This window comes from Hemitrygon akajei, chromosome 31 (assembly GCF_048418815.1).
Source record: "Hemitrygon akajei chromosome 31, sHemAka1.3, whole genome shotgun sequence".
NCBI lineage: Eukaryota > Metazoa > Chordata > Chondrichthyes > Myliobatiformes > Dasyatidae > Hemitrygon > Hemitrygon akajei.
Genome location: NC_133154.1, coordinates 16917023 through 16942623, shown reverse-complemented (window position 1 = coordinate 16942623; position 25601 = coordinate 16917023). Strand labels below are relative to the sequence as shown.

At 41.7% G+C, this 25601-nt stretch overlaps 1 protein-coding gene across 2 annotated transcripts in view; it reads right to left on the bottom strand.

The window, feature by feature from the left end:
* Positions 1–5961: 5961 nt before the first annotated feature.
* Positions 5962–25601, bottom strand: part of txn2 (thioredoxin 2) — a 32390-nt gene continuing 12750 nt past the window's right edge. The window contains exons 3-5 of one of the 2 annotated variants that reach the window (XM_073033624.1): positions 13395–13518; positions 9410–9533; positions 5962–6731 (exon numbers count right to left, since the gene is read on the bottom strand). In XM_073033624.1, coding sequence (XP_072889725.1) covers positions 9423–9533; positions 13395–13518 — 235 coding nt within the window. In that variant the 3' untranslated portion in view covers positions 5962–6731; positions 9410–9422. Of the gene's footprint in view, positions 9534–13394; positions 13519–25601 lie in introns of both variants that reach the window. The other variant, XM_073033623.1, reaches the window with a different exon arrangement.

Here is a 25601-nt window from a genome sequence, read left to right as displayed (position 1 = left end):
GGACACAGTCTGACTCAATAATTAGGCAGTGAATGGGAATTTTCCCACATAAATCCAGCTTACACTGCCATCTTGCTCAGTGGCAATGCCCCATTAGAAAGAAAAAGCTGCTTGGCTTTGTTTCAAAATTTATTTGGATCATGGCTGACTTTTCATGTTCCTACCTTAGTTTTATAATCCTAAAAAGCACAGGGTTATCACTTCACCCCGAGAGGAAATAATTCTTCATTCATCTCCAAAACAACACACATAAAATGCTGAAAGAACTCAGCAGGTCAAGCAGCATCTATGGAAATGAACAAATTGTTGATGTTTCAGGCCGAGATTCTTCTACTAGTGGGAAGATACTAGAATAAGAAATTGGGGGGGGAGGGGAAGGAGGATAGCTAGAGGATGATAGGTGAAGCTAGGTGGTAAAGGGCTGGAGAGGAAGGAACCTGATAGGAGAGTGGACCATAGGAGAAAGGGAAGGAGGAGGGGTGCTAAGGGAAGCGATAGGCAAGCGAGAAGAGGTAAGAAGCCTGAGTAGGGAATATTAGAAGGGGGAGCCGAGAGGGTATTGTTTTTATCAGAAGGAGAAATCGATATTCACGCCATCAGGTAGGAGGCTACCCGCACGGAATATAAGGTGTTGCTCCTCCATCCCGAGGGTGGCCTCATCACGGCACAAGAGGAAGGAGAACGGGAATCGAAATTAAAATGCTGAACCGGCGGAAAGTTCCGTTTTTGGTGGATGGAGCAGAGGTGCTTGGTGAAGCAGTTTACGAGGAGCCTCACCGGTGCAGAGGAGGCCACGTTGGGAGCACCGGACGCAGTAGACGATCTCAGCAGAGTCACAGGTGAAGTGTTGCCTCACCTGGAAGGACTGCTTGGGGCCTCTGAATGGAGGTGAATGGGCAGGTTGTCCACTTTCAGGGATAATTGTCAGAAGGGATGAATGGACACGGGAATCGTGGAGCGAGCGATCCCTGCAGAAAATAGGCCGGGGGAGGTAAAGATATGCTTAGTGGTAGGAGCCCTTTGGAGACGGCAGAGGATGATGTGTTGGATGCAGAGGTTCATGGAGTCGTAGGTAAGGGCAAGAGAAACTCTTTCACCGTTGAGGCAGTGGGAAGATGGGGTGACACGGATGTTTGGGTAAAGGAGGAGATGCGGGTGAGGGCTGCGTCAGTGGCGGAGGAAGGGAAACCCCGTTAATGGTTGTTCTACTCTTCCAAATAATGTGTTAAGATCACCCCTCCAACTAAATTCAAGTGATCAGATCAGTACCTAAGGTAGCTGCACTGGTAGAGTCCAGCAACCTTGGGCTCGACCTTTGTGGAAGTTTGCATGTTCTCCCTGTGGCCACACTGATTTCTTTTGGGTGCTCTGGTTGCCCCCCACACTCCTGAATCCAGGCTGGTAGATTACTTGGCTGCTGTAAACTGCTAGAGAACTTTTCCAACTGCAGCAATGGAGGAGCCCAGCTTTTGTACACAAAAGGCACAGCTGAAGGGTTTTCAGATATGTTTGACCACAAGTGGTAAATAGATGATCCGTTTTGGTTTCTTCCTGCAATTGCCACCATCTCTCTCTCACACACACACACACACACACACACATTTTCAGTCCATTCTGTTAACTCCACAAGACATCAAGGAGCAGCAGAGGGCAGTGTGTTCAGTCATCATCCCAGTTGTTGTACTGCGCTTCCAAAATAAGCTGAATCTCTAGACACGCAGTTCCAACAAGAGAGGCAGCCACCCACCAAAGTGGAAAATTGCCCAGGTGCATCCTGCTCACAGTAAATTTAACTTGGCTGTTTACGACCTAGTCCATTCACTCTCACTCGTCAGCAGGTGATGGGAGGTGTCATCAAGTACCATCAAATGGCAATTACTCATCCGCTCATCGATGCCTGGTTCCGATTACACCAAGACTATTTAGATTCGCTCTTCATTGCAACCCTTCTCCAAACATGAACCAGACAGCTGAATTCCTGACATGACTGTTCTTGCCATTAAGGCAAAACTTGATGCATTTATTTATTTTATTGATACTGCATGGAATAGGCCCTTCTGACCCTTCAAGCCCAGCAATCCCCCAATTTAATCCTAGCCTCATCACAGGAAATTAACAAAGACCAATTAACCTACTATTCAGTATGTGGGAGGGAACTCGTCCAGTCAGAGAGTGAACGTACAGACTCCTACAGGTCAGTGGTGGGAAATGAACCTAGGTCGCCTGCACTGTAGAGCGTTGTGCTAACCACTACTTGAATGTGACATCAATGAGCCCTGATAAAACTGAGGTGATTTAAGTTTGAAGGGGAACACACCACCTAGAGAGGCTGCGGGATGGGATGGGAATCTGAGCAGTACGTCAGCAAGCGTTAAGGGTTAATGTTACGACCATTGAGCTTGAAAAGAAGGACAGGCAGGGACAGGTTAATGACATGGTGGGACTGATGGGTTGAAGAATGTTTATTTCTATTCAAGTAATTTGGGTAAAGCCGGTGAACTTAAGATTCTGTATCAGTACATGGAACCATGATGTTGCGGCCATTACAAATGCTCGGTTGCGGGGGAGATAGGAGTGGTAGCTTAATGTTCTCAGGCTTCGATGATTTTGATGTAATGGGAGTAAAAGAGGTGGAGAGTTGCATTACTAATAGGGAAACTTCACAGCTGCACTCAGGATGACACACTGGAGGACTCATCCACTGAGTAGAGCTTAAAAATAAGAAAGGTGCAGTCACTCTGATGGCATTATACAATAGGCGCCCCAGTGATTAAATGAGTACTTTGTGTTTGCATTCACCAAGGGAGAGAAGTGGCTATGGCATTGCTTATGTCAGTGGACGGGCCGTGTTCAAGGACTCATCAGGTTATCTGAATGAACACACCATGACTTTATAAGAAAACAGTCGTAGACGAGTGTGTCCCCACAAAATCATTCAGAGTCTTCCCCATCCAGAAGCCACAAGATCCACAATCAGCTGAGGGCCAGATCAGTGGCATTCAGGTCTGGCGACCAAGTAAAATGCAAGAGGTTCAAGAGTGAAGTGGAAATTCAGCAGCAAACGTGAATCACTGAGGATGCTCGACAACTGTAGCAAGGCTTGAATGCTATCACCTCCTACAAACTGAAACCTAACAACATAAGTGACAACAAGCCTTCGCTCCCAGACAAGCTCAATGCTTTTTATGCTCACTTTGACCGTTAAAACATTGAGGAATCTTCATGAACTCCCGCAGCCCCTCATGGCCCTGTGATCGCAGTCCCTGAGCTGACGTGACAGCATCCTTCAGGAGGGTGAACTCACGGCAAGCATCCAGTCCAGAGGGTGTACTTGGCTGAGTACCCAAGACCTGTGCTCATTAACTGGCTGGATTATTCACTGTCATCTTTAACCTTTTGCTTCAGGATTCTGCAGGCTTAAATTATATTGATACCCAAGAAGAACATGGTAACCTGCCTCAATGACCACCATCCAGCAAGACTTACATCCACTGTAATGAAGTGCTTCAGGGAGTGGTTGGTGATGAAACGTATCAACTCATGCCTGAGAAGTGACTTGCATCCATTCCAATTTGCCTACCGGCACAACAGGTCAACAGCAGATGCAAGACGCAAGGGCTTTTCACTCAACCCTGGAACATCTGGACAGCAAAGGTGCATACATCAGTATGCTCTTCACAGACTACAGCTCGACACACAATACTATCATCCCTTCAAAACTATACAATAAGCTTTAAGACGTTGGCCTCAATACCTCCTTGTGCAACTGAATCCGGTTTCCTCATTGCAAACCCCAGTCAGTTCAGATTGACATCTCCTCCACAACATCCCTCAGCAGAGGTGCACCACAAAGTTATATGCTTAGCCCCCTCGCTCTACTCATTTGACTTTTATGACTGTGTGGCTAAGCACAGCTCCAAATGGCATATTTAAATTTGCTGACACCACTGTCATTGGTCAAATCAAAGGTGGTGATGAATCAACATATAGAAGGGAGACTGAAAATCTGGCTGAGTAGTCTCACAATAACTTCTCACTCAATGTCAGCAAGACCAAGAAGCTGATTATGACTTCAGGAGGGGGAAACCGGAGGTCCAGGAGCCAGTCCTCGTCAGGGGATCAGAGGTGGAAAGGTTCAGCAAATTTAAATTCCTCAATTTACAGGATCTATTCTGAGTCCAGCACGTACGTGCCATTATGAAGAAAGCATGGCAGTGCCTCTACTTAGAAGTTCGCGAAGATTTAACATGTCATCTAAAAGTTTGAAGAACTTCTATAGATATATGATGGAGAGTATATTGACTGGCTGCATCATAGCCTGGAATGGAAACACCAATGCCTTGAATGGAAAGGCCTACAGAAAGTAGTGGATATGGCCCTGTCTGTCACAGGTAAACCACACCCCCCCCCCCCCCTCCACTGAGCACATCTGCACGGAGCGCTGTCACAGAAAAGCAGCATCCATCAACGACCACCACCACCCAGGCTATGCTCTCTTCTCACAGCTGCCATCAGGAAGGAGGTACAGGAGTTTCTGGAGTCACACGCCAGGTTCAGGAACAGATATTACCCCTCAACCATCAGGATCTTGAACCAGAGAGGATAACTTCACTTAACTGTTTCCACAACCTATGGACTCACTTTCAAGGATTCTTCATCTCATGTTCTCAATATTTATTGCTTATTTACTTATTATTATCTCTTACCTTTTCTCTTTCTTTCTGCCTTTGCAGTTTGTTGTTATTTACACCAACTACCATCTCAGGTGAAATACAAGAGGCTCTTACACTATTAGGAGACAGCAAGATGATTGAGGTATGTAAAATTGAGGGTTCTAGATAGGGAATATTGTAGAAAATTCCTCATTTCAGATGTAGATAAAATTAGAGACTGTAGGATTTCGACTGAGAGGAAGAAAGTCAAATGAGATACAAAAGAGGACTTTCTTTGGTCAAAAAGTGATAAGTACTTGGGATATACTGCTGGTGAGAGTGGCTAAAGCTGCATCACTGAAAGCATTTAAGTGTCTAAATGAGCTCTTTAATCACTTGGGTATAAAAGGCTAAGGACTAAGTGCTAGGAGATGGGAATAATATGGAAGGGTAAACAGTGGTCACCATGGGCCAAACAGCCTTTTTCCATGGTGCATCATTCTATGATTCCACTTGAAAAGTACAGTACTTCTGATAGTGTTTGGTAACTATTTATTGCTGGTGAGATCACTCTGCTATGGAGAGAGGAGAATGCCTTTTTAAATCGCTGGCAAGATTGCTCTGCTACGGAGAGGGAAAAGCCTGCTGCTGTGCCCGCAGATATTACCCAGGTTTTCTATGTTTTCGATATGGACTCGGCCTATTGACTTTTCTCCCCCCAGTCTTACATTCAATGTGCCTGTTCCATTTTTGTTTTTTAGGGGTTTGTGATTTGCGATTTAGGGGTTCTTTTCTTTCTTAGTTTTGTGGCTATCTGGAGCAGAAGGATTTCAGAGTTGTATACTTTAATAATAAATGAAATGAATCTATTTATTTTCGGCTAATAAGAACCAAGGATAAACTAATTATTATCCTGATTCGTCTTGCCAAGGAGAGATTGCCTACAGTACATTGTTACATTTCATCCTCAAGGACCAAGTCATCAGGATTACTGAAGCTAATACAATAAAATTATCAGAATTTCATTTCCACTGAGATGCTCCTCACATCTTCCTTCTTGGATCTTTAGGTCCCAATATCTCATCAGCCTCAACGTTCAGTTACTGTTTCAAAAATGCAAGTTTTGATCTAGTTTCATGCAACATCTGAATATTTCCATAAAGACATTGGGAGATAGGATCCTTGCCAACAAGCTTGCAAGACCCAGGCTCAAATGAGCAAAGTTCCAGTCCTGCGAAGACCCCATACTCAAAGAGATACAGATGGTGAGTGTGGGTGTGCAAAAGCAAAAATTAGGGGGAAAAGATCATTAAAATTTGTAATTTGCTGGATTTATTTGATATAAATTTGTTACATTGATGGCAAAATTTAAGACTGTAAAAGAATACCAGAATTCAGTTACAAAGTGATCAGTTTATAAATGATGTTAAACATTGCTAATTATTTAGCCCTCAGCTTCAGTTCTGCTTCATCCAAGTGATGTGCCAAAGGAAATTTTCCAGTTGGTGATAAAAGCTGGAGTTTCAAGATGGTGCCAGTGAACCACGGTGATGTTCTGTGGGCTAAACTTTGTTTCTGCAGTAGGCAAATGTATTTCAGAAGCTGGAAGGAAGCAATACTGGTGATGTTGGTAAGGACCCAATATGTCATTTTAAAAAAGGCAGGGGATAAGCAGTAGGTCAGACAGCATCCATGGAGAGAGAAACACAGGTACCCTTTCAGATAAATAATTCTTAAGAAAGTTTACAGTTTACTTTCTACAGATACCGCATGACCTCCCGAGTACTCACAGCAATTTACTTTCTGTTAAATTCCTTACTACATGCAGTTGCTTAGAGTCCAGCGATATTCATCCCACTGACATCAAGCACAGAGTTTTGGGAATCTGTTCTTATAGCTCTAAGAGTTTGTCGGGTTAAAATATTGTCACTTGCCACACAAAGCTGCTCACTTCCCTCTGCAATTCAACTGCTGCTCTTACTCAGTGATTGCCAGAGATCCTTTGGGCTATGTGGTGATCCAACAACAGGGCTGCAGACATTGATGATTTCCACCTCCCCCTTATTCGTCTCCGTTGATCTGGAGAAGGAGCAGAGGCAAGTTTTACAGGGAGCATCACTGCTTTGTTGGACATGAACACAATTTAGTTTCTACTGGTGATTAAATCCAAGGATCCTTTCACTCTTATGAAAGATAAGCTGGACAGTTCCTTTTGACAAAGGAACCAAATTATATTAATGCATAACCATAGCACCATTACAGGCCATCCTCGGGTGACGAACGCCTGACTTACGGACAATCCTAAATATGAACAAGCTCACATGATGTATTAAAAAGTCCAATGTACATACATATATTCATTTCTATGAATGGCAGAACAAGTTTCTATTCTCACACCATATTGTTCTTTCTTCTATGTTGATCTGGACAAGGAGTCTTATGCTTTTGATGTTATTCATTACTATTCTATGGAAGTGCGGTTAACATAATCAAGTGATTTTCTGACTTAAGGACAAAACTATCTTAAGGACAATTTTAATGTTTAAATGGAACTTGTTACCCATGGACAGTCCATAATAAGCTCCAAATACTTTCAAAATGAAAGCCTGATTTTCATCTACATTTAACATTGTTCTACGAATACCAGCAGCAACATTCAGATTGTCCGTTTGTCCCGCAGGATCCAGTCAATTCTGCGTCCTTGGAGCAGTGAGGCTACAGGATTAATTGCTGCACCAATGTACCGCCTTCATCTCTCTTTGACTTTGGACCTGCGCAGCCATCAGCCTTCCAAAAACATCCAGGTTGAGACAGGATTCCTAAATCCTCAATAAAGGCAAATTTTTATTTGCAAGGAGTCACTGTGTTTCATTACAAGGAGTACAGCAAGGCAAGAAGTTTACTAACTGTTCCATTACATACAAGACAGAAGGCACAACCCAAAGCAAGTAGGCAAAACAAATTAAGTCACTAGGTTGTTTCCCAGAATTAACAGGTTCTTACTAAATGCACTCACTCAGTGCTGATGTGCAATTCAAAGCAAAGACAAGATATGCAAATCATGAGGGTGAAATTTTGTTTTAAGATAGAGTAAGTTTTGGGAGACAATGTGTTTGAGTTAAGTACCATGCTTTTGTTTCACCCACTTTGTTTAACCTACACTTCTACTGCAGTTAATAAATCAGTAGATTCCACCAGCAACAATAGTCACCTTAATGTACCGAACAATCCAGGATTATTTTTACTTCATCTCATGTCCAGTCGTAAGTTTGATTTTAGCAATACAGAGGCCCCTGTTTTGTGTTCTTCAAAAGCCATCTCTAATGCAAAGCCCTTTTTCACACAACCTTTCTGCCTGCTGAACAGTGAAATGAAGGGGCACGCCACAGGAAGCTCAAACACACAGAGGACACAGTAACAAAGCTTTACATAGCCTTGTCATCCATGCTGCAGCTTTCCTTCTCTCTATCAATTATTTTTCTTCCTTTCCCACCTCATACCGACAAGAGATGCCCTCAGTTTATCCAACAGTCATTACAGACAAGACAGACTGCAGGCATTGATACTTTGCATGACAGAATATCTCTTGTATCCTCTCCCTAGTCCAGGTTTTTGAAGGCAGCTCTAGCTGCTGCCAAGCCAAGATCAATGAGCTTTTATGCAGTGACTGAAATCAAGACAGTTTACTTCTGGAGGCCAGTACTAGACCCAGCTGTGCTTCATGTTTATGGGCTCCAGGATTTACAATACAAACTGCAGCCAGGTGGCTCTGTCCACTGACACACAGAGTCGGACTGAACACAGCTGCTGTCATGCAGTTTTCTCAGCTGTGAATTATGCAGAATGTCACATCTTGGGTAACTTGCCAGAATTTTTAAAGGGTGCAGGAAACCTCCTTCCCCTGCCAGGTTTCACTTCCTCTCTCAGACAAAAGTACTGCATTTGTGTGAGGACATATTCCTTTTGGTGGTTAGAGATAAAACAGAAGAGAGTTGATGGTGAACGTATTACAGCAAGGCTCTAGCCTAGCGGAACAACTTCTATGGGCTGTCAAATTTATGATATACTGCCTTTATTTGTAAATTTGTCATATTTCATTTCTTCTTGCTTATGTGTTCAATACCCAGGAAAGTCTTTTTCCCAGCAGTACCCAGCAGCTCACTACTCTCAGAGTAATCAAAAGTGTTTATATTAAAATGGATTATTAAGCAAAGAAACGGTTGTGGCAGAAACCCTTTGGAAAACCAAAAAAGACAGAGCTAACAGCGCAGTTTCTGAAGTACCCTGATCACTGATTCTTAAGATACAAACCCTTCATTAGAGTGGAGAACCTGAATCTATTTCATGAATTTTTTTTTGTTTAAAAGTCTGATTCCAATCTTTCTAACAACTTTGCATTTTGTTTTGCTGACTTGATATTTTTCAATACGTGGTTTGGTTTCAGTTGCTGCCAGTGATCCTACGCAAGTTACGATGGGAAAATGGAGTGGAAAGAACTCGTAGTTCCAGCAAGTAGGGCATGGTGGGTGGAGCAAGGGAAGAAAGACAATGACACTACTAAGTTAAGGCTCTTCAGGCCAGAGGCTGCTACAAGGTAACTGGAGTCAGACTGTGTATCATGTGTGACACTGAATAAATGCTTTAGAATGTGACAGGAGACAGCTACAGGAATTTCTCCCAGCCATCAGCAGCATTTAGGACTTCACTAAAAATAAACACTTAGTTGAGAAATGGAGGATCACGTGGCCAACTCAGACCTTTACAGCTCAGTCAAATCAGCTTTTTGATAAACACTTCCAGGTCATCTTCACATTTAACGCCTGTGAATTGGTCCACAACGTTGCCATCCTTAATAGCGATTACAGTCGGGACTGCGGCCACCTGCAAAATATTGGGGAAGAAAAAACAATATTACATTTTTATTTGTGCAACCAAAACTCTGGAAGTGAAAACAAGTCCCAAAATCCTTTTTGGTGTAACTCCTTGATTTGAGTCTGTTCTTAATAACACTCAGTTTCAACTCAGTAGGAAATGATGTTTGTGCAGTATGCATCCATACTGTTTACCTCTTGGGAACCACAAATAATTATGCCCACTCCCTTGACACCTACAGGTTTGTCCCCTTCCTAATTTAACACATTCCTCTTTGAAAATTTCTTCTAAAGCAGAATCCACCTTCCTTACAGCATAAAACCACTTATCCTTTTCTGCCAAAAATGTCAGATCTTCATCTCATTACTTATCAAAACCCTTCACAATTCTAAACACATCTTAAGGTTTCTTCTCTCCCCTGAGGGGAACAATCGCAGCTTCTTCTAGTTTCCCCTTTTGTACTAACAGGGATTTCAAGATGATTAAAAGCAGCCCTGAAGAAGGATCTCAGCCCAAAACATCAATTGTTTATTCTTTCCTACCAATGCTGCCTGACCTACTGAGTTCTTCCTGTGTTGCTTCTAATAAAAAAACAGATCCAGAATTTTATTGTCTACCATTACATTTTCAGTATAGATTAAGTACAACTGAAAACCCTCCTGCACCAAATGACATTGACGTTAGTTCAGTTGCTAATTTTAAATTTGTGATTGAGATCCAATGCTACTGAAGGTAAAAGTGAGAATACAGACCTGAGTTATAGATCAGTTTTGATCTTACTAAATGTAAATCTTAAGAGCTGAACAGCCTACTCTTCTAGGTCCTATTTTCAGCACTGAATTACTTTTATTTCTAATCATCAGTTCAACCAAACATGGTAGAAATTATGTACAGAGTCAGTTCCCAGATATAGTGATTCAATAAATGATTCAATTGGTGTTGATGATGTTGAATAGAGGAGCTATGTTGGAGCAATGTATAAATCACTCCCTGTTCAAACCAACAACCCCATGGGATCGTGTACACCCACTAAATTAGATTAATTAGTCCATCTCCTGCTGTTATTATCTCACTCAAAGATCAGTCTTTATATCTCATTCATCTGCAGAAGCGTGTTTACTGACGCCTTCGAAGCAGGCAGCAATCAAACACTTTTGAGTTTATATGAAAAAAGTCACCAACTTGTGTCAAACCTGCACTAAAATTAGAACAGAAAATGCTAGCAACACTCGTGGGTCAGGCAGCATCATTTGATCTGAAATGTTAAGTATTTTCCTCATTTCACAGATGCTGGCTGATTTGCTGAGAGTTTTCAGATTTTCAGCTTCCACGATTTTACCTTCATTACAGTAAAATTACAACGGTGGTGCAGCTCTTTAACTAAAGAGTTATACATTTTCCATTTCTAGTTCTGCAATAGCCAGTCTGACACGTTGCTATATGCCCATGTAGCAGAAGATACGAGCACTGGAGCTCTCAGAAGCAGCCTACACTTGCATGGCCAGACTTCTCCAGACGTACAGTGTTGGGGGGGGAGAAAAGGAATCAAATGATCAAATCACTTCCCTTTCCTAGCAGATTCCTTTTTCACCATTCCCTCTCCGACCCTCATTAGATCAGTATCCTCACACTGATCCACCTTCCCCTCACTTCTTGATACTGATCATCTCCACTCTATCTTTCAGACCAGTTGAAGGGTCTTCACCTGAAACAGTGACTTTACATTTCCCTATACAGAGACTGCCTGAACCACTGAGTTCCTCTAGCAGCTTATTTTTTGGTAACCTTTAGTTGTCCGTGGTTTAAACATTACATTTATCCTTATAATAGATTTTGAGGTTGGCTTACAGGTTGAAACGGGAAGAACAAGTTGCCAGCAACTGGCAGCTCTAACTCGATTCGGGAAATGCAGCACCACACAAATCTCAAGGGTTTCTGTTAACCCCCTCAATTCACTGCAAATTTGGTATTTTTATTACTTTTTATATATTCAGAAAAATAGCTTTGCTTTGAATTACACAGCCTGAAAACAGATTAAACATTAACTTTTCAAAAGGAATTAGAAATATGACTGTAACTACTTGCAGGGATATACTGTAGGTCAAAGAAAAGCAGGATTACGAAAATGGAGACACAAGAATGCAGATGCTGCAATCTGGAGTAATAAAAACAAACAGCTGGAAGAACAAAACAAGTCAGGCAGGATGCCCAGAGGAAAACGGACAGTTGATATTTGGGTTGAGAACCTTCGTTTGGATTATGGAAGGTTCTTTCAAAGAGTTACCATAGGTACGACAGGCCTTCTGTGCTGTACGTTTCCATTCACTTGTCCAGAGTGCTTGAGGGCCCAGGATGAACCTTAGAAGAATTACAATTTATTTTAAACCTTCCCTCTGCTTTAGGAGGTCCAGTCAAGGTTGCTGAAGTCAGCAGAATGGGGGAAAGCAAAACAGAATCATTTGATCAAGTCTGCTGTTTACCTCAACACTTAGGAATTCAGCTCAGGTCAAAAGCCAGTTCTCTGCCCTTCCAAATTTACCAAGCATTCCATTCAGGAATGTCAGAGATAAAGGTGAACAGGCTATATTAAAAAGGTCTGTTTAGCTGCTACTGAAAGAATCAGTGAGTTTTGATTAGGGGCATCGAACTGCATTCAGGCAGATGCAGATTTAAGTTAGCCAAGTCCAACTTACACAAGAATGCACAGGGATCCCTGGCCTATCTCAACATATCTAGATGCAATATGCATGACTAGTTTCCATCTCTGGTTCAATAAAGTACAAAACATGAATGCAGAATGGAATTCAGATGTGTACAGAGACCAGCAACTAGGCACTTCCATAATCAAAGTACATCAGATATATCACAGTAAAAACTGGGCCAATAGAAGGCCCAGCCCCTGAGATCAACTGAACTTTGCACCTGGTGACTAGCTCAAAATTTAACCCTTTCACCTCTGTCACCACTCTTAAATATTACCTGCCTTCAACATAACCAAGAGAACAGAACTTTCCAATTTCTGATCACAGAGATAACCAAAAGTGAAGATCCTGTTTTCCAATCATACCAGACAGACAGACGTTTTAATAGCACGAAAAGTTGTTCTGGTGAACTGTGTGAACCCGATCTCATCCAAAACTCACACTTCTGTGATCTTGAATGCTCCCATATCTTAGCTCCTCCAATCGCCAAGACCTCTGTACTCCTCCAATTTCAGCTTGCTAATCAGTAATCACGCCAGAGATATTGATCAAAGCCAGATACAGATGTCATCTAAATGGAGATGGAGCAGCAAGCATCAGGAGTTTGATAAATGTTTTGCAAAGGAGAGGGAACAGGAATGTGTAGTATTTACTGCGCCTCTTCCCCAGAGCACCACTGCTCAGTACAAGAGGACATGGCTTTAAGGTAAGGGGTGGGAAGTTCAAGGGGGATATTAGAGGAAGGTTTTTTACTCAGAGAGTGGTTGGTGCATGGAATGCACTGCCTGAGTCATGATGGAGGCAGATACACTAGTGAAATTTAAGAGACTACTAGACAGGTATATGGAGGAATTTAAGGCAGAGGGTTATATGGGAGGCAGGGTTTAAGGGTCGGCACAACATTGTGGGCCGAATGGCCTGTACTGTGCTGTACTGTTCTTTGTTCTTTTGTTCTTATTCACCCTCATGGGAGGCAAACACGCACAGAATTTAACCTAAGAATCAAAAAATTGCTGGGTTCCAAGGGGAAGATCAAGCCCTATAAATATATTGGTTCTTGTATTTAAAACTTCAGGATAGCATCCAAATGTTAAATCAAGGTGTAGAAAAAGATACATTTTATTAACAAGCCCCTCCACCCAGCAGTAATTAAATTGTATGCCCATACCTTGTACTCAAGGGCGAGGTCTGTGTGATCATCTATGTCTACTTTGGCCATTACAACTTTCCCTTTCTGTTGTGCCACCGCTTTCTCAAGCCTTGGACCCAGCATACGACAAGGGCCGCACCAACTGCAGAGCAGAAAGAAATCAGATGGAGGTGAATGTATTAACAAAAATAACGGTGACATATGTCAGCAGCATTTCTCTCATGAGGCCACTAACAGGATTTCAAAGAACTGCAGAGTATCTCAAGCAAAAGGTCATTCTTCCTATTCAAAGTACGTATGCAGTCCACAACCCTGAGATTCATCTTCTCCATAACCACACAACAAAGAAGAACTTGGAACCCTTGTAAAGAAAAAACATCAACCAACCCCACCTCCCCACACCCAATAGAAAACACAAGTTGTGTAAACAGGAACAAGAGCATCAACCCCATGAGTAAAATTGCGCAAACGACACGAAAGAACAAGCAAAAACAAGGAATATAAGATTTATACAAAATTTAAAGACTCCAATTGAACTACAATCCAATCCACAATCCACAGACCCAGAACTTTGGCATCATCCTCCGACAGCATTGGTGGGGGAGAAGAGACCAATCAAACGCAGGGATCTTCCCTCAGAAGCAGTGAGAGACCGCCACAATCAGACATCTCCCTCCGGCAGCAACAAGCAAGAGGATGGGAGGTGGCACTGAACACGCACTCGTCTTCTGCACTCGCCTCAATCTTCATCAACGCTTTAATGGGCGAGAAACGGAGTCAATCATGATCAAGAGGAATATGACGGAGAACTTATTCACTCAAAGGTGGTGAGAGTGTGCAATGAGTTACCAGTGGACGTCCGTTCAATTTGAACACTTAAGAGAAGTTTGGACAAGTCAGAAATGGAGGGATAAGGTCCAGGTGCCGATCAATGGGACTAGGCAGAATAACAGTCTGGCACGGATTAGATGGGCCAATGGGCCTGTTTCACTGCTGCAGTGCTCTATGATTCTATAACATTCCAAACATTGCGGCCTCACCTTTGGCTTATCGGTTTTAGATCATATTTATACTTTATGTTTTATACACCCTAGGTTGTGTTTCACTTGGCAACTGCCATGCTATAATGAAGTGATGTCAGTGAACTTTAGTCTATTCCTGATCTTTGCTGTTACACCTAGTTACTCCTTAAGAACAACTTGATTTTCTATTTTTAGTACCAGTGACCCACCTTTCATTGAACTACAACAAATAGCTTCATCACAGACTAACCACATTCTGCACATTCAGTATTTCTGTGCTGAGATGAAGGAAGCACTGATTTCTGGGGTAAGTTTGTAACAGGTAGAACAGTCGGCTTGTGGGATTGAACAATTAACATCAGAACTGGAGAGTGGAATTCCAGATATCACTTCTCCAATTCCGACATCTTTTATATTTCATTTCTGGTACCATCATGCATACATCAAGATTAGCATGTTGTGCAGCAAAGCTGATACTGAGACTGACAACTGCAGTAAAAAGATAGTGAAAGCAAATTCAATCAAAACTTTCAAGAATTAAATGGATACAGAAAAAAATTATATAGTGCTGTGAGGGAAAAAAGCATGAGTGGGACAAAAAGCAAATACAGATATGAGGAGCTGAATGGCCCATTTCTGTTTTGTACAAATTCACAAAGTGTAGAAATAACATCACACTTTCCAGAGGAACTGACCAGAACTACAAGTTACAAGGTTTTTTACTCCTCCCTCCATTTCTCACACAACATTTAGCAATACTTGCGATTGATTTCTGTTTGTGTGCCAATATTGATGCCTTTATAGTAATAGTTCCAAAGTTTGGCCACTGAATCCAAAAAGCCATACTATGGAGTGAAGGCCTTGGTGAGCAGGATTAAGGAAAACCCAAGGCATTTTACAAGTATGTGAAGAGCAAGAGGATGAGCCCTGTGAGAATAGGACCAACCAGGTACGATAGTGGAAACGTGTGTATGGAGTTGGAGGAGGTAGCAGAGGTACTTAATTAATACTTTGCTTCAGTATTTACCAGGGAAAAAGACCTTTGCAATTGTGGCGATGACTTACAGCGGACTGAGCATATAGACATTAAGAAAGAGGATGTGCTGGAGCTTTTGAAAAGCATTAAGTTAGTCACTGGGACTGGATGAGATATACCCCAAGCTACCGTGGGAAGTGAGGGAGGAGATTGCTGAGCCTCTAGTGCCTTTAACACCATCCAGCCCAAGATCTTAAGGCACAAACTAACGGAGATGGGAGTAGACTCACACATGGTGGATTGGATAGTGGACTACTTGACGGATAGACCTCAGTATGTGCGGTTGGGAGACTGTAGGTCTGACACGGTGGTCAGCAGCACAGGAGCGCCGCAGGGGACCGTGCTCTTTCCGGTCCTGTTCACCCTGTACACATCAGACTTCCAATATAACTCGGAGTCCTGCCATGTGCAGAAGTTCGCTGATGACACGGCCATAGAGGGGTGTGTCAGGAATGGACAGGAGGAGGAGTATAGGAAACTGATACAGGACTTTGTGATATGGTGCAACTCAAACTACCTGCGTCTCAATATCAGCAAGACCAAGGAGATGGTGGTGGACTTTAGGAGATCTAGGCCTCATATGGAGCCAGTGATCATTAATGGAGAATGTGTGGAGCAGGTTAAGACCTACAAGTATCTGGGAGTACAGTTAGACGAGAAGCTAGACTGGACTGCCAACACAGATGCCTTGTGCAGGAAGGCACAGAGTCGACTGTACTTCCTTAGAAGGTTGGCGTCATTCAATGTCTGTAGTGAGATGCTGAAGATGTTCTATAGGTCAGTTGTGGAGATCACCCTCTTTTTTGTGGTGGCGTGTTGGGGAGGCAGCATTAAGAAGAGGGACGGCTCACGTCTTAATAAGCCGGTAAGGAAGGCGGGCTCTGTCGTGGGCAAAGTACTGGAGAGTATAACATCGGTAGCTGAGCGAAGGGCGCTGAGTAGGCTACGGTCAATTATGGAAAACCCTGAACATCCTCTACATAGCACCATCCAGAGACAGAGAAGCAGTTTCAGCGACAGGTTGCTATCGATGCAATGCTCCTCAGACAGGATGAAGAGGTCAATACTCCCCAATGCCATTAGGCTTTACAATTCAACCGCCAGGAGTAAGATATGTTAAAGTGCTGGGGTTGATTGTATTTAATGTATTTAAGTAAACTACTTAAGAACTTTTTAAAAGCTATTATTAATGCTTTTTGAGAGAGTGATTTAGATGCATATCATATTTTTACTGAGTTAAGTATTGTATGTAATTAGTTTTGCTACAACAAGTGTATGGGACATTGGAAAAAATGTTGAATTTCCCCACGGGGATGAATAAAGTATCTATCTATCATCTATCTATCTCTTGCGATGATCTTTGCGTCATCAATAGGGACGGGAGAAGTACCCGAGAACTGCAGGGTTGCAAATGTGGTTCCCTTGTTCAAGAAAGGGAGTAGAGATAACCCAGAAAATTATAGTCTGACTTCAGTGGTGGGCAAGTTGTTGGAGAAGATCCTGAGAGGCAGGATTTATGAGCATTTGGAGAGACATAATCTGATTAGGGATAGTCGGCATGGCTTTGTCAAGGGCAGGTTGTGTCTTGGAAGCCTGATTGAATTATTTGAGGAAGTAACAAAATACACTGATGAAGGTAGAACAGTGGATCTACAGTATTTGGATTTCAGTAAGGCATTTGATAAGGTTCTCCATGCAAGGTTCCTTCAGAAAATAGGGAGGCACGGGATCCAAGGAGACCTTGCTTTGTGGATCCAGAATTGGTTTGCCCATAGAGGACAAGGGTGGTTGTAGATGGTTTGTATTCTGCAAGGATGTCGGTGACCAGTGGTGTTCCACAGGATCTTTTCTGAGACTCCTCCTCTTTGTGATTTTTATAAATGACCTGGATGAAGAAGTAGAAGGGTGGGTTAGTAAGTTTGCTGATGATACAAAGGTTGAGGTGTTGTGGATTGTCTGGAGAGTTGTCAGAAGTTACATCAGGGCATCAATAGGATCCAGAACTGGGCTAAGAAGTGGCAGATGGACTTCAACCCAGATAAGTGTGATGTGGTTCATTTCGGCAGGTCAAATTTGAAGACAGAATAAATATTAATGGTAAGACTCTTGGCAGTGTGGAGGATCTGAGAGATCTTGGGGGTCCGTGTCCATAGTGTTGACAGTGTTGTTAAGATGGTGTAAGGTGTGTTGGCATTCATCAACCGTGGGATTGCGTTCAAGAGCCATGAGGTAATGTTACAGCTAAATAAGACCTTGGTCAGTCCCCACAGAACACAGAAAATATGTGGGTACTATAGAGAGAGTGCCAGTGGTGGTGGTGGAAGCAAATACATTAGGGCCTTTCAAGAGTCTCTTAGATAGGTACATGGAGCTTAGACAAATAGAGAGCTATGCAGTAGGGAAATTCTAGGCAGTTTCTAGAGTAAATTACATGGTTGGCACAACATTGTGGGCCAAAAGGCCTGTGATGTGCTGTAAATGTCTATGTTCTGTGTTTACTGTAAGTGTCCAATCAAATAAGCAGCTAAGAGCTAATTGATCATGGGAGACATTATAGTTCTCAACGATACCCTTAACCAAATAGAAAAAAAACCTGAAGGTGGTGTCCTCTGGACCATTCGTCTCCTTTATCCCATCAGCCACTCAGATGTCAGAAGCAGGTTATAATAAGACCATAAGACAAGCTAACTCTAATCCCTCAAATGCGATTTTGTTAACTCAGCAGAGGCTGCACTCACCATGCAATGAGCTGAGCCTGTATCCTCTGGACAACCATCATGTCCTTGATTAGCTACAGTCTACCCACCGGTGAAACTGAACACCATACAAACTAAGAGCATTTTAACAAAATGCCATCCAAAGAGCTTAAACCATATTTATTTACTGACATGCGACGTGGAATAGACCCTTCCCAACCTTCAAGCCACACCACCCAGCAACCCCCAATTTAATCCTAGCCTGATCACAGGACAATTGACAATGACCAATTAACCTACTAACCGGTACATCTTTGGACTGTGGAAAGAAACTGGAGCACCCAGAGGAAATCCACGTGGTCACGGGAGAATGTACAAACTCATTACAGGCAGCGGCAGGAATTGAACTCAGGTTGCCTCGACTGTAAAGTATTTTGCTAAGCACCACACTACCGTGGTGCACAATTATTGTCTTTTTCCTGATCCCAATCCATCAAACAACAGAGGAAAAAGGGTCTTAAAAACTAAATCAACTAACTCAGTTAACTTTTAGACTACCAGATCCAAAAATGTCCTCGTCATGACCGTTTAGGTGATCACAACTTCACTGAATGGTAGTGAAACAATACAGGAACATCTCCTACGTGTCAGGAACTACTATGGCTTGGCACCAGATTGCCAAATACTGTGTAACAAATAAAGTTAATTTATTTACAATTAGAATAGAAACAGACAGGAAGAAAGTGGAGTTAAAATTTTTCAGAAAAGTTGAAAGGCTAAAATAACCATTTTAGTTCACTATTCTTCAACAGATTTTTTGGATGTAAACACTGTAAATTTCAGCTGACAAAATGCATCATGGATGATAATCCCAATGTCAATAATGATTTAAGATTGGGAGTTGAGCAGTTCAGTAGTGGCTAATTCCAAAATGGTGATGTCATAGATGTCGGTGTTAATTCACAGACTTCCTCTGCCTTCCTTTCAAACATTCTCAGCAGCTGTGTCAGAGATCATATCTCCCTCTTTTTCCTGCCATGAGGATCTTTTGAGCCAATTCATTTCTCTTCTATAGACCCATATTCACTTACTTGCAAAAAAATTATATGATCCACTTGACATACTTACTATTTTTGATAAGGTAAGTGCAGAGAAACTATTTTTTCTAGCCAGGGATTGTAGAACAAGGAGGCATTATAATATTAGAGCTTGGCCATAAGTACTTCCCGGCAGTAAATGAAATCTGGAATTCCTTCAAAATGCAGTGGCCCAAGTTCACTAGCAATTGCAATTTTCAAACATAGCGCTAAAAGCCTGTTAGCCAAGGGTATCAGAGTTACTGAACTAAAGCACTGAAATGCAGATCACCCTTAGAAAATGGAACATAACAGCATAGTACAAGACCTTCAGCCCACAATGTTATACTTTTAACCTACTCCAATATCAATCTAAACCTTCCCTCCTACATAAACCTCCATTTTTCTGTCATCTAGGCACGTATCTATATACGTGCACGTATAGGCACGTATCTAAGAGTTTCTTGAACACCACCCTGGCAGAACTTACCTCTGACATCCCTCCTATACTTCCCTCCAATCACTTTAAAAATTATGCCCCCTCGTATTTGCCATCTCTACCCGAGAAACTGTCTCTGGCTATCAACTCAATCTACGGCTCTTATCATCTTGTACACCTCTATGAAGTCATCTCTCATTCTCCTTCACTCCAAAGAGAAAGACCCCAGCTCACTCAACCCATCTTCATAAAACTTGTCCTAGCATCCTAGTAATCTCCTCTGCATCCTCCCTAAAGCTTCCACATTCTTCCTATAATGTTATAGGTGACCAGAACTGAACACAATATTCCAAGTGTTGTCTAATCAGGGTTTTACAGAGCAGCAACATTACCTTGCAGCTCTCAGACTCAATCCACTGATTAAGGCCAAAACATAACAAGCCTTTTTATTAACTTTCTTAACTTGCGCAGCAACTTTGAGGGATCTTGGGGACGTGGACACAGCTAAAATTTCTACCATTAACCCTGTATTCTACCTTCAAGTGTGCCCTTCCAAAGTTAATCATGTCAGTTTTCCCAGTTGAACTCCATCTGCCACTTCTCAACCCAGCTCTACATCCTGTTGTTGCAGCCTACAATAACGCTCCACATCATCTGCAACTCCACCAACCTTTGTGTCATTTGAAAACTTACGAACCCACCCTTCCACTTCCTCATCTAAGTCATTTATTTAAAAAATTCATCAAGAGATTCCTGCAGAACACCACTGGTCACAGACTTCCAGGCAGAATAGTCTCCTTCTACTACCACCTTTTATGGGCAAGCCAATTCTGTATCCACAGTGCCAATTTTCCCTGGATGCCATGCCTCCTGACTTTCTGAAAGAGCCTATCATAGCTTGTGGAAAGCTTGTTTTTTTATTGCTCCCATGCTTCCTGTCCTGGGGCATAGCCCGTCTGGCTATGGACTTACCTATCCAATGTTTTTCAAAAGCTGTAGCACATCCTCTTTCTTGACATCAACATGTTCAAGGATATCAGCCTCTTTTAGTCACCAAGACCTTCTCATGTCCCCTTCTAGCTCTCCCAAGTCCATTCTTCGGCTCCTTGCTGACCACCACTGGCTGCAATTTTACCCTATCAACTGCTTATCCTTCCTCACAGACTCCCCACACACTGCATCTACCTGTACACCAAATGCCCCATCCTCTGACCTAACACTCAGATTCCCACACCCCGCCAAACCCTCCCCAACAGCTCTAGCAAATCTCTCTGCAAGGATATCAGTCCCCTTCAAATTCAGGAGTAACTCATCTTTTTTTTTTAAAACAGGTCATATCTTCCTCAGAAAAGATTCCAATGATCCAGAAATCAGAAACCCAGTCCCTTGCACCAATTCCTCAACCACGCATTCATTCATCTGCCAAATCATCCTATTCTTACCCACAACGATGCAGCAATCCAGAGATTACTACTCTTGAGGTCCTGTTTTTCAGCTTTCTACTTAGCTTCCTCTATTTTCTCTTCATCCTTTAACTATGATCCAATGAACCTTGTTCTAATGAAAATGGCAGAACAGGTTCAAGCTGCTGAATGGTCTTCTGTTTGTATAACAGAAGGACATCATTCACAGATCCTTGTGGATCAGCTGGACAGATAGTTGTGTATTCTAACCACAAACGTTTAAATTTTGTAAAGGATGTAAAGCTGAAGAAATGGTTTTGAAATACTATTTATCTATTTCAACTCAAACCAAAACATTACAAAATCTCTCACACCCTAAAAAACTCACATATTTCCAACAACAAATTATTCAGAGTGCTCATGGGCCACCTTTTTTCTACTTCCCATTTTAAAGGCAATTTCAACAGTGTTGTTGCAATATCAGCTCAGATCAGCAAACCAAAGATGAAACTTGCAACTTTTCGGACAGCACTATTCAAAAGATCATGCCACAAAGCACACTTTTATAATTAGAAATATCACCTCAAAACTGTGCATCTTCAGAACAAAACTAGTTCGTAACAATTCAAAAATTACAATGGTGCCGTGTATTTTTCTGCTTTTTGGGTATTGCTTTGAACTGGGATCATACTTATCTGCACAAAATTTATGAACATATATGTCATTAATGGTGTCACCACAGTACACTGGAACAAGTCCATGCACTGTGATGTTACCATTAATGACAAATATGTTCAACATTAAGGTAAACTGTGGAAGTTAAAAAAGGAAATTATATTTTTATATAGTATTTTTCATGATATCAAACATCCCACACAGCGAAGCTGAGTTAATTTAGTTCCGAAGCACAGACAATCCTGCATTATGTTGGGGGCAGGGGAGAAACATACTGTTGGAGGAACTCAGGAGGTCAAGCAGAAACTGTACAGGGAAAAAATTGTCAATGCTTCAGGTTGAGACCCCAATTTAGGACTGATACAGGGTCTCAACCTCAAATGTCCACAATTCCTTTCACCCTCGCAGATGTTGCACAGCCTGCTGACTTCCTCCAGTAGTCTCTTTTTGCTCCAGATTCCATCGGAACGGCAGGAAATCCAGCAAATAATTAATGTACCTCAACTTTGCTCGAACAACTGAATCACAATAATCAGGTTTTTTAATATTCATTGAGGGATAAATTTTGGCCAGGACACTAGAGAGAGCTCCCCGCTCTTCTTCAAAATGAACTACCGGTAAGTATCTTTTAAGATGAGAATGCTGGAGTCTCCTCTTAAGAACTGGACCTTCTGCTCTGCAGCAGTCACAACTCAAGTGAAGTTAGTGCAACATTGCCGTGTTCAATGGATGAACGAGTCTAACTGCTGAGCTATATATGGAGAAGCAAGTAAGCGCAAACCTTTTAGTTCTGCTTGCAAGAAATCTGAAACAAGCTTGGAAAATTATATAAAAATTGGTGGGCATTAAAAAAACTCGTCCTGTCAAACATCCTGGCATTGTTTACTCTTCAGGTATGTTCATATTAAATACTTACCAGATTGAACTTCAAATTTGCTGATTATTGCTACACGTGGGGTTGATTGAGAGATAACCACACTTTCAAATAACGTTATCAGACCCATCACTTTCAACCAAGACATTAATGGGTCATTTATTTAACATCTAATCCTGGACTTTATGTTCAAGCCTGGAAAATTACTTAGTTCAAAGCCCACATCTAAGATTGCAACCACTAAGCAATGTTTGACACTGTAGACCTCAAATCTTCTTACCACAATGAGTATGTGGTCAACTCGCATGAAATAAAAATATTTAGCAGAAAATTTATATTATGCATAAAAGGTAAATACAATACCTAGTGGTAAATAAATAGGGGCAGCATGGTAGCGTAGTGGTTAGCATAATGCTATCACAGTGCAAGCAACATGCATTCAATTCCCACCAATAGGTTTCTTCTGGGTGCTCTGGTTTCTTCCCAAAGTCCAAGGATGTACAGATCAGTTAGTCCGTTAATTGATCACAAGGGTAATTGGGAGTCATGGGCTTGTTGAGGCAGAAGGGCCTGTTACTGTGATGCATCTCTAAATTAAAGTACAAATGGAAAGATCACAGAAATCAACAGGGGGTAGAGGCATTTAAACCTTTTGCACTATTCAATATAGTCACAGCTGACCCTAGTTCAATTCCCCTGTACCTACTTTGTCCCTGTATTTCTAGACTACTCACTTTGATTATTGCTTTGAAACAGTTTAAGGCATTTTAAGGATGTATATTGAGCATTTAGCTTCTTTAGACTAGTGCTCTCAGGAGATAGTATTCATATTCATCATTGTCTACACTAAAAGCCATTTAACACCATTTTATTTCTTGCTTCCATCCACACTGAAATGTCACCTGTCCTTGAGTTATCAAAATTAAATGTGGCTCTGTCTTGCCATATAGTTATTTGTAAGTAATCAATATGGTTATATCTACATGAAACCCTGTCGTAGGAAAGCAGCATCCATCATCAGAGATCCTCACCACCCAGGCCATGCTCTTTTCTCGCTGTTGCCATCAAGTAGAAGATACAAGAGCCTCAGGACTCGCACCACCAATGTTCAGGAACAATTATTATCCCTCAACCATCAGGCTCTTGAACAAAAGGGGATAACTACACTCAACTGCCCATCCATGGAGGTATTTCCACAACCAATGATCTCACATTAAGAACTCTTTATCTTGTTATTTCATGTTCTTGTTATTTATATTTGCATAGTTTTCTACCTTCTCCACTCTAGTTGATCTTTCATTGATCCTGTTACTGTTCTATAGATTTGCTGAGTATGCCTGCAGGAAAATGAATGTCAGGGTTGTAAGTGGCGACATTTACATATATATATTTTTTTGATAATAAATTTACTTGGAATAATAAAGAAGTAATATTTACTTTGGTTGTGGCCCAATGCAAATTGCTGTGGGATGCCTTAATCATATCCCTCTAATTAAAGTAACTGCCCATTAATACTACAATTATAAATCTGACCCACACTTTACAAATGTTCCCATGCTCTCTGATGAGCTACAAATGTTCAAGGTGCTCAGACGTTCATTTCTTAATACTGATTCAATCAATTTACAGACAGCAAATGCTTGGCTAACTCACCGCTTGTCATCCATCGATGTTTCTACTTGGCTTGCTCCAAGTGGTACCCTTGCTCACTTTATCCCCATCCAAACCAATGTCATGAAGCCAGCTCTTTGTGCAGTGAACTTGTCCACAGCAATCCCTGCCTGCTTAAATCACACTTCTTAGTTTACCAGCTGTCAAAATTATCACAGAGGCTGCAATATCTGAAAAACCTCAGTGACATTTTAAACAACCTGGCCTATCATTTCCACTTTCTTGAAAGGACAGCATTATGTTTGCAGCTTTTAAATCTTCTGGGATTTCACTAGAATTCAGAGAACGTTGGTAGATTACAACCTTCAAATTCAGCTCATTGGAAACCCTAATATGCAGATCATCAGGTCCAAGGTAACTTGTCAGGTCCATTTTACCTGGCATTTTTTTCTCCCCCCAACAGATAATTACTTAAGTTCTTCCCTTCATAAGCCCTTGATTATCTACTCATTGCATACTTTAATATTTGCTTAGCCCCCAATCAGGGTTACGTGAAGCCATGGCAGCAGGTGGTGGATGGTCATATGAGCAACTGATGTACAAGTCCTGGTTACATGACTACTGATGCCAGGTGGACGATCTCTGAAGAATATTAATAGCTGGTGTCATCCATCTTATAAAGACTCGGCCCAGAAGGCAATGGCAAACCACTTCCATGGAAAAATTTACCAGGAATAATCGTGGTCATAGATAGACCATGATAGCCCATGTCATACAACACAGCACGTAATGATAATGATAAATATCTGCTTCTATGAACAATAATCCAAAATAATTTATTTAGAATCTCTGCCATTTCTCAATTCCCATTGCAATTCCTCAGTCTTGTCCTTTAAGGGACCAACATTTTCTTTGGCTACTCTCTACCTTTTCATGTATCTGCAGAAACCCTATTACAGTCCTCTCCAGGTTATGACAGGGTTCAGTTCCTGTGAACCGTCTGTAAATCCGAACAGTTCATAAATCAGAAATGTGGCCATGAAGTGAGTTTCCACACAACAGAAGAAGCCTGCAGCCCCAAAGCAGGTAGTAAAAAATCCATCCTGCTGGTGTTCCACTCACTCACTTATATTTACAGATTGTACGTTGGATGTCATATGCCTGTGAAGACCTCATCCTTATTTTACCTTCTCAATATTTTACCATCTTCCTGTTTATTTTTAGTTACCTTAGTGATTTCTAAAACTGTCCTAATCATTTACTCTGCCACTAATCTTTGCAACATTATGCACTTTTCAATTTGACACCAATCATCCCAACTTCACTAATTAGTCATGGAAGTCAAATCCTTATTGAGTAGTTCTTCTCAATGGAATATACCTTGATTGAATTT